The sequence below is a fragment of the Penaeus japonicus genome, unplaced genomic scaffold (assembly GCF_977035675.1).
Source record: "Penaeus japonicus unplaced genomic scaffold, GWHDUDI00000001_assembly GWHDUDI00000003, whole genome shotgun sequence".
NCBI classification, from domain to species: domain Eukaryota; kingdom Metazoa; phylum Arthropoda; class Malacostraca; order Decapoda; family Penaeidae; genus Penaeus; species Penaeus japonicus.
The window spans coordinates 45602269-45612268 of record NW_028234405.1 but is presented as its reverse complement, the minus strand read 5'-3'; the positions used below and the strand labels follow the sequence as shown (position 1 = coordinate 45612268).

General features: G+C 46.6%; 1 protein-coding gene across 2 annotated transcripts in view; it reads right to left on the bottom strand.

Annotated features, from left to right (window-relative positions):
- The window catches only part of LOC122255975 (venom allergen 5-like), a 200480-nt gene that overhangs the window by 173456 nt on the left and 17024 nt on the right, over positions 1 to 10000 (bottom strand). Inside the window, exon 2 of one of the 2 annotated variants that reach the window (XM_086533364.1) lies at positions 1089 to 1128. The exons of the other annotated variant lie outside the window; for it this stretch is intronic. Coding sequence (XP_086389490.1) covers positions 1089 to 1126 — 38 coding nt within the window. The 5' untranslated portion in view covers positions 1127 to 1128. The remainder of the gene's footprint in view (positions 1 to 1088; positions 1129 to 10000) is intronic. 2 annotated transcript variants of the gene reach the window in all.

Below are 10000 nucleotides of genomic sequence, written 5' to 3'. Positions count from 1 at the left end.
CCTCCCTCCCTTCCTCCCTCCCTCCCTCACGCAAAATATAAAGACCAATACCCGAGAACAGAAAAAAAAACGATACAAAAAGAAAAAGAAGAGCGACACCCGTACACGAGAAGTGATCATTACCAACTGAAAGTAGTAAAAGGTTGCCTTCGATTATATATTCAATATCAAAAGGATGCCTCGTTGATTAGCCATTCACGCCTCGGGGATAAAGGCAAGACAACGCCCGCACCAGAGATTCTAGCTTAAGAATCAATAGGGAATTTACTAGGATCAGCACTGTAACACATGAGAGATTTTTGATTTTGCTGTGTCTTATGATGTGTTATAACGGTTTTATGTAGTTATGTTGTAGGATTATGTGGTATGTGGTATGATGTTATGTGTAGTATGATGTCACTTTCTGACTGGGAATGGATGATTTGGCATGGTGAGCATAACACATATATATATTTCCCGTTGCTTAGTTATGTTGTGTGTCATGTGCTATGTGTTAGATGGCTATGTGTTACACGTTAGAGAGTTATGTGCCGTGCATTAGAGGGTTATCTTTTATGTGATAGAGAACCATGTGCTATGTCATTTAGAATGTTCTGTGTTCTACGTTAGAGAGTTATGGTTTATGCGTTAGACAATTATGTGTCATGTGTCAGAGGGTTTATGCGTTAGATAATTATGTGTCATGTGTCAGAGGGTTTATGCGTTAGATAATTATGTGTCAGAGCGTTAGGTTTCATTCGCTAGAAGGTTATGTGTGGCCTCTATAGTATCAGCATATAACCGAATGCCACAGAATAGACAAATAAGCATCACTGAACCAGCATACAACCGGGGCATTGAACTCCCCCCCCCCTCCCCCTCCCCATCGAGATGTGACACGAAGCACATGAATGTACAGGCAAAACCGAAATAGAAATGAAGAAGAAAAAAAATAAAATAGTAACACACAGTAAATGAAAAAAAAAAAAAAAAAAAAAAAAAAGACAGTAACAGACCTAGCCCGTACATACTGTACCATCAACACCCAAAGTCGAAGAAATGAAAAACAAAAAGACAACAAAAAGAGAAAAAACACAACTTAATCAGACCTGCCGGTGTATGTACAAGAGGCACGTCTTCGCTGCATACCTGTGGGAGAGACAGAGACAGTGATAAGAAGAAGAATTGAAGATGTTGATAATAATAATGCAGGTTCGTTGCAGTGATGGAATCTTTGATTAATGAAAGTGTTTGTAAAAGTAATGGTAATCTTTGATATAAGAGGTGTAGCATAGTAGCAATGTTTTTTTTTTTATGTTATTTTTTTTTATTATATCAATAACTGACATTGCATAAACGTAGCAAGATAAAGAATTACATTTGTTGTGATGATAATAGTCGTAGTAATAGTTATAACAGTCGTAACAAACTAGTAATAGTCATAGCAATATTAGTAATAGTCGTAATCATGCTAACAATGGTAATAGTAATAGTAATAATAATCATAATGATAGCAATAATAGTCATATCAGTAGTAGCAAAAGTTAAAAGTAGTAATATTAGTACTAATAATAGTAACAATCATAATGGAAGTAGTAATAGCCGAAGCAATAGTAGCAATAACCCTATTGATAGTAGTAATTGCAGTAGCAAAAGAAGTAATAGTCGTAATAATAATGACAATAGTCGTAACAGTAGTAACGATACCCGTAGCAATATCAACAGTGAAAATCGCAGCGTGTACAGTAGTCCTATCGTATTAAATCCTACTTCATACAACTTCAGAAATACTCATAAAAAATACTTCAAACTATATAATAATCACAAAAAAACAATAAACGAAAATTACAGTAAACATAAAAAAAAGAAGTAACAGAAAACGGAGAAGAAAAAGAAATGAGAAAATACTTTAAACTATATAATAATCACAAAAAACAATGAACAAAAATTACAATAAACATTAAAAAAACAGAAAACGGAGAAGAAAAAGAAATGAGAAAATCTTCACAAAAAACGATAAACAAAAATTACAGTAAACATAAAAAAACGAAGTAACAGAAAACGGAGAAGAAAACGAAATGAGAAAATCTTAAGGCAACCTCAGGGAATTCCCGACTGTCATGTAACACTGGCAGGGAGTCATCGGCGATACATTATCATTAAACTGCTTGGCTTGCTTTTTTTTTTCCTTTTTTTCTCTTCTTTTCTCTCTTTTCTTTGTTTATTTTGTGTTTTTCTCTTACGTTTGAGTCTTCGTCTTACTCGTTTGTGTTTTTTTGTTTTTTTTTGTATCTTCTCTCTCACTTTTTTTTTTTTTTTTTTGTCTTGATTTGTGTCTTTCTTTCTCTTGGTCTCTTTCTCTCTTTCTGTCTTTCTCTCTTTCTCTCTATCTCTCTCTCTCGCTCTCTATCTCTCTCTCTGCCTCTGTCTCTGTCTCTCTCTCCCTCCCCCTCACCCTCTCCCTCCATCTCCCTCCCTCCCAACCCTCCCCTCCATCTCCCCCTCTCCCTCCATCTCCCCCTCTCCCTCTCCCACCCTCTCCCCCTCACCCTCTCCCTCACCCTCCCTCCCTCCCTCCTTCCCTCTCCCTCTCCCCCTCCTTCCCTCCATCTCCCCCTCCCCCACTCCCTCCCCCTCTCCCTCCCCTCACCCTCTCCCACCCCACTCCCTCCCTCCCCCTCCCTCCCTCCCTCCCAATGACGTCACCTCCCTCGCCCCCGATCACAGCCGATACAGCAGCGCCGACCCCATGATGCAACCCGATAAACACCTTGGAATTATATATGAATGAAACTCCGCAACCTTTCCTTTGGAGAAGCCGAAGTCCTTGGCTTGGCTGGGAGGAAAGGCAGGAGATGAGGAGATGGCGGAGGAGGAGGGAGGATAATGAGGTGAGGGAGGGGGAGGGGGAGGGGGAGGGGGAGGGGGGGAGTGGGAGAAGGGATGATGATGAGGGAATGGAAGAGGAGGAAGTGGGAGATGAGGAGGAGATGGCGGAGGAGGAGGGAGGATAATGAGGTGAGGGAAGGGGAGGGGGAGGGGGAGAAGGGGTGATGAGGAGGAGATGGCGGAGGAGGAGGGAGGATAATGAGGCGTGGGAGGGGGAGGGGGAGAAGGGGTGATGTTGAGGAGATGGAGGAGGAGGAGGGAGGGGGAGAATGGAGGATGATGAGGGAATGGAGGAGGAGGAGGGAGGATAATGAGGGAATGGAGGAGGAGAAGAGAGGATGAGGAGGAGAGGGAGGAGCTGATAATGAGGAAGGGGAGGAAAATACAGAGGAAGGAGAGGAGGAGAAGGGTTGAGAGGGAGGAGAGGGAAGGGAGATAATGAGGAAAGGGAAAAGCAGAGAGGAGAGGATAGGAAGAGAATGATGATTAGGTATAAACAGGAGTCAGAAAAAAGAATATGAAGGAAAGAAAAACAAAAACAAAAACAAGAGTAGAAAAGGAAGAATAACGGGAGGAGGAGGAAGGAAGAAGAAGAAGACGAAGATGGCGAAAAAAATAAACAAATAAAAAAAATGGAAGGAAAAGAATAAAAAAAAGAAGTAGAAGAAAAAAGAAAATAAAATAAAAAGAAGAGAGATAAGAAAGAAAAAAAAAGTAAAATGGAGGATCTATTGAAAATTGGGACGGAGGGATACGGGGAAGGGGAGGGGGAAGGGGGAGGGAGGGGGGTAGGAGGGGCGGCCTCCGTAATACAACAAGCTCCTATTAAGTCTATGTCCGTGCTCCTATGTGCTCTTAGGGCATGACCATAAAGCTTGGGCCAACTACCATTACACCTTTCCCCGGGTGCCTCCTTGTACCCCTCCTCCTACCCTACCCTACCCCCTCACCCCACCCTCATTCTCCCCCCACCCTCCATTCTCCCCCCACCTTCCATTCTCCCCCCACCCTCCATTCTCCCCCCACCTTCCATTCTCCCCCTTCTCCTTCTCTCCCTCTCTCCCCCTTCCCCCAGCCTCATTCTCTCCCTTCCCCCTCCCCTCCCTTCTCCCCCCCCTACCCGTGCAGGTTCGGCACTTAGAGTCCCTTCCTCTTGACCCTCCCCTCCCCACCCCTCACCCCCACCCATCCCCCCCCCCACCCCCTTCCATCAACAGCTCCTAACCCGAGTAGTCAAGTTCTCCCTCAAGCCACAACCTTTTATCTTGGCTTATCCCCCCCACCCCCCACCCCATCCCCCCCTCCACTTACCTTCCTCAATCTCAACTTCCTCAGTCCTCCTCCTCCTCCTCCTCCTCCTCCTCCTCCTCTATACCTACACTCTTCCACCTCAACCTTCTTCTTCTTCCTCCTCCTCCTCCTCCTCCTCTTCCTTCTCCTCCTGCTCCTCCTCTTCCTTCTCTTCCTCTTCCTCCTCCTCTTCCTTCTCTTCCTCCTCCTCCTCTTCTATCCCCCCTCCTCTTTTTCGTTTTTTCTTATTCATCTTATCTTTTGTTGCAAAATCTCTTTCTGTCACTCATTCTAACTATTACATTCTAATCTCTTTCTCCCTTTCTCTCTCTCTCCCTTACTCACTCTCTCCCTCCCACTCTATCTCCTTCCCATCTCTCTCTCTCTCTCTCTCTCTCTCTCTCTCTCTCTCTCTCTCTCTCTCTCTCTCTCTCTCTCTCTCTCTCTCTCTCTCTCTCTCTCTCTCTCTTCAATCTCAACCCTGTAACCCGTGGCCTTCAACACCCCTCGCCTCCCCCCCCACCCCTCTCCTCAAGCCTTGCCGAGGGCCACTCCCTCCTTCTGCCCTTCCGTTCCGCCCCCTACCTGCCCCTCTATCCACCTTCTCCACCCGCCCCCCTTCCCTTTCTCCACAGCCTCTTCCATCTCTCCACCTCCCCTTCTCCAACTCCCCTTTTCCACCTATCTCTCCACCTCTTCCCCTTTCCCTCTCCACTTCTCTCTCCATCCCCGTTTTCCACCTAACCTCTCCACACCTTCCTCCATTTCCTTCTTCCCCCTCCCCATCTCCTACCCCATCCCCCCTCTGCCATACACGCACCCACGACCCGCCTCCTGGGCATGGGGGCCCCTCAGACACTGATGACGTCATGAGTAACCGCAGACAGCATGGCGCCCCTCCCCTCCCCTCTCCCCCGTCTATCTCCCCCCCCCCATCCTCGAAGGCTTTCAATGGTTGTCACTACCTGAATTTTTATTTGTTTCAGATATCTTTTCTGGCTATCTATTTTTTTTTGTTTGTTTGTTTCTTTATTATTAATCTCTCCTTTTTGGTAATGGTTGCTATTTTAACTATTTCAATTGAATGGATCTTTTGATAAACTTCCCCAAATAAAATGTTCAATAAAAAGCCAATTACTTATTTAAAGACACAATCTCATTCTTCGGTGTTCATATTACGCAATATAAAGTCCGCTTTATGTAGTTTCATAACAATTTAAAGAGAACTGATTTGCATATTACGTACATATGATTTTCTTTTCTTGAACAACGATTTTAAAAATGAATCAATAATCAACGAATATAAATTACCATTCCCTCAGAAACAATACTAATTGCAAACACCAAAGACACACACAGACACACACACACACACACACACACACACACACACACACACACACAAAAATGATCAAATGAAATAGTAACGAGGACTACGGGGGTCCGATACGTGAGCATTGCGATAATCCCCATCAGATTTGATCTCCCTTCAGCATCCCCCAGCGTCCCCCAGCATCTCCCCAAACGTCCCTTTCATCTCCGTCTTCTACCCCAACATCCCCGAACGACCCCAGCATCACTCTCTTCCTCCCCAGTAAGATCCACCCCCCCCCCCTCCCCCACACCATCTCCGTCTTCCTCCCGATCATCACTTTCCTTCGATCATCAATCCCCCTCTCCCCCTACCTCCCCCAACCTCCCCACCATCCCCCCATCCTACCTCCAACACCACCCCGCCTCTCCCCCCCCCCCCAGCTTTAGCCTCCCCTTATCTCGCCCCCCCCCCTACCAGCATCTCTCTCAGAATCTCCGAAGTGGTCCCCGTTCGAGCCTCACAGCCTCACAGCCTCCCAGCCTCACAGCCTCACAGCCTCACAGCCTCTTAGCCTCACAGCCTCACAGCCTCACAGCCTCCCAGCCTCACAGCCTCACAGCCTCTCAGCCTCACAGCCTCCCAGCCTCACAGCCTCTCAGCCTCTCATCGTCCCAGCCTCCCAGCCTCCCAGCCTCACAGCCTCACAGCTTCCCAGCCTCACAGCCTCCCAGCCTCCCAGCCTCCCAGCCTCACAGCCTCCCAGCCTCCCAGCCTCACAGCCTCCCAGCCTCTCATCGTCCCAGCCTCCCAGCCTCCCAGCCTCCCAGCCTCACAGCCTCACAGCCTCTTAGCCTCACAGCCTCACAGCCTCCCAGCCTCCCAGCCTCACAGCCTCTTAGCCTCCCAGCCTCACAGCCTCACAGCCTCTTAGCCTCCCAGCCTCACAGCCTCCCAGCCTCACAGCCTCTTAGCCTCACAGCCTCACAGCCTCACAGCCTCCCAGCCTCCCAGCCTCACAGCTTCCCAGCCTCACAGCCTCACAGCCTCTCAGCCTCACAGCCTCCCAGCCTCACAGCCTCTCAGCCTCTCATCGTCCCAGCCTCCCAGCCTCCCAGCCTCACAGCCTCACAGCTTCCCAGCCTCACAGCCTCCCAGCCTCCCAGCCTCCCAGCCTCACAGCCTCTCAGCCTCACAGCCTCCCAGCCTCACAGCCTCACAGCCTCACAGCCTCTCAGCCTCCCAGCCTCACAGCCTCACAGCCTCTCAGCCTCCCAGCCTCACAGCCTCACAGCTTCCCAGCCTCACAGCCTCTCAGCCTCACAGCCTCCCAGCCTCACAGCCTCACAGCTTCCCAGCCTCACAGCCTCCCAGCCTCACAGCCTCACAGCCTCACAGCCTCCCAGCCTCACAGCCTCCCAGCCTCACAGCCTCACAGCCTCCCAGCCTCACAGCCTCCCAGCCTCACAGCCTCACAGCCTCTCAGCCTCACAGCCTCCCAGCCTCACAGCCTCACAGCCTCTCAGCCTCACAGCCTCCCAGCCTCACAGCCTCCCAGCCTCACAGCCTCACAGCTTCCCAGCCTCACAGCCTCCCAGCCTCACAGCCTCACAGCCTCTCAGCCTCACAGCCTCCCAGCCTCACAGCCTCACAGCCTCTCAGCCTCACAGCCTCCCAGCCTCACAGCCTCCCAGCCTCACAGCCTCCCAGCCTCACAGCCTCACAGCCTCACAGCCTCCCAGCCTCACAGCCTCACAGCCTCTCAGCCTCACAGCCTCACAGCCTCACAGCCTCACAGCTTCCCATCCTCCCATCTCACGAAAAGGCATCCCGGGAGCGGCTTCTTTTCGGTGTCATCTGGGCTCTCGAGGTGTCATGTCACAGGGGACACGCCCTTCCAGACACCGAGGCCTTCGACTTCATTAGTGTCTGTTCGAATCCCCGACTGATTAAGCCTGGGACTTATAGATTCGTGTTATTAATGTTAGTTGGGTGCTTTCGGTGTGTGAATATGTACTTACACACACACTCAGACACACACACACACGCGCACACACACACACACACACACACACACACGCACACACACACACATATACATGCACACATGCACACACACAAACACACACACACACACTCTTCTTCCTTCTAACGGGGTTCGTCCCTTTCATTTCCCTCCTACTCCACTTATTCGATTTTCTTCTTATCTTTTTCTCGTTCTTCTTCTTTTACTGTAATTTTCCTTATCTCTTCCTCTCCTCCCCGCCTCTCTCTTTTCATTTTGTCTTTTAGTTTCTTCTCTCCCTCTTCCCTCTCTTTTATCTTTTTACCTTTTTATTTTTTTAAACTTCTTGCTCTCTCGCTTTCTTCTCTCTCTTTTCAATTTTCTTTTTTCCTTCCCCTTTTTTCATTCTCTTCTCCGCCTCACCCTTTTTCCCCTCTTCTTCCCTCTCTCCTCTTTTCATGTCTCTCGCCTTTCTTTCTTCATTTTTTTCCTTTTTCCTCCTTTCACTCCCTCCCTCCTTTTCCTCCACGTTTTTCTTCCTTTGTTTCCCTCCGTCCCTTCCCTCCTTATTTTTTCCTCCCTTCCTTTTCTCTCCATCCCTCCTTTTACTCCCTTCCTCCTCTCCTTCATTTCCCTCCATCATTTTGCCCCCTTTTTCCCTCCTTCCTCTCCTTCCTTCCCTCCCTTCCCCTATCTCCTTTTCTTCCCTCCTTCCCATCCCCTCTCTCCTTTCCCTCCCTCTCATCCTTCCCCCTTTCCTTTCCCTCCCTCTCGTCCTTCCCCCTTTCCCTTCCTTCCCTCCTTTCTTTTCCTCCCTCCTTTCTTTCCCTCCCTCCCTTCCCTCCTTCCCTCCCTTCCCTCCCTCCCTTCCCTCCTTTCTTTCCCTCCCTCCCTTCCCCCTTTCCCTTCCCTCCCTCCCTTCCCTCCCTCCCTCCCTCCCTTCCCTCCCTCTCATCCTTCCCCCTTTCCCTTCCCTCCCTCTCATCCTTCCCCCTTTCCCTTCCCTCCCTCCTTTCCCTTCCCTCCCTCCCTTCCCTCCTTCCCTCCCTCTCTTGCTAGGCAAAACAACTCGCCAGACCACAATGCTCAATGGCCGATATTCAGAAAATATATTAACACGTGGAACCTCAACCTGGCAGTTACAGCTTTACGACAAGGCTTTACTTGAACTCATGTCGAAGAAAGTATATAAATAAATTGAAGAAATACCGAAGGTGATTACGTCATAGCTAAAGCAGGTCTTCAGCACCGAAGGAGGATAAATATAAACGTATTCTACTTATAGATTCGTGGATATGTTTGGCGCTTATACAAATAAACGCGTTTTCCCTTTAGTGTTCACTCTCCTAAGAAGATACAGTTTTTTTCAGTCATTGAGCAGATAAGATAAAGAGTAACATATATATTTAGATTTTTTTTTTTTTTTTTTAACAAAGGGTCGATTATTATTTTTTTTTTTTTACAACGGGTCGATTTTTTTATTTTTTTTTTTTAGGGTATACGTGCGTTATAAGAGAGTTTCTCAAATAGAGAACAAATAAAATTAAACCCTATTTATGCATTTGGATCTCATCTATAGAAACGACTTAGCTAAGTGTCCCCTCGTATGATGATCTATAGTCTCTCAATTATTGAACAAACTTAAATAACCTAAATAACATAATTACACGAGTATTTCGAAGTGTTCAGACCGATGTGGTTAGGTTAGGCTAGCTCCTACACCTCACATATCTGCCGCCATGAAGGTTATTGGCTCCATAAATTGCTCTAAGGTCAGTAATTGCTTGAATAAATTGCTTGTGCCTGAGTTATCTCTTGGCTAACTAGATAGTATCGTTGCTCTGCCGTCTCCTTCACTTCCCTTCTCTAGACCTCTCATTCGTTCTACGGTTTTCTTCTACTTCTCATTTCTCATTCTCTACTTGCTCGTTTTATTTTATTTTTTTATTTTTCTTCTTCTTCATCTTTCGTTCTATCACTCTTCTAATTTCTCCTTTATTTCGCTCTACGGTTTTCTTCTACTTCTCATTTCTCATTCTCTACTTTCTCGTTTTATCTTTTTTATTTTTTTGTATTCTTCTTCTTCATCTTTCTTTCTTTCACTCTTCTAATTTCTCCTTTATTTTTTTTTATTTTTCTTCTTTTCTTTCTCATTTCTAATATCTCCCTCTCGACCTTTTCTGCTTTTCCTTCCTTCTCTAATTTAAACTCTCCCTCTTCCTTTCACATACTCTATATTCCTCTCTCTTTCTTCCATTTATAAGGTTTCTTTATAGGTGTCATTACGTTTTTTTTAATCATTTCTTTCTCTCTCTCTTCTCTGTGTTTTTTTTTCACTTTTTTCTTCCTTAAATATAATCTCTTCACAATCAGCTGTAATAGTTATCAAAAACAATAACTATTTTCAATAATATTTTAATAAAAGTGATAATGCACACAGATACATATAAATATATGTCTGATTGTCTGAGTGTTGTTGTTTTTTGTTGTTTTTTGTGTTTGTTTGTGCGTGTGTGTGTGTGTGT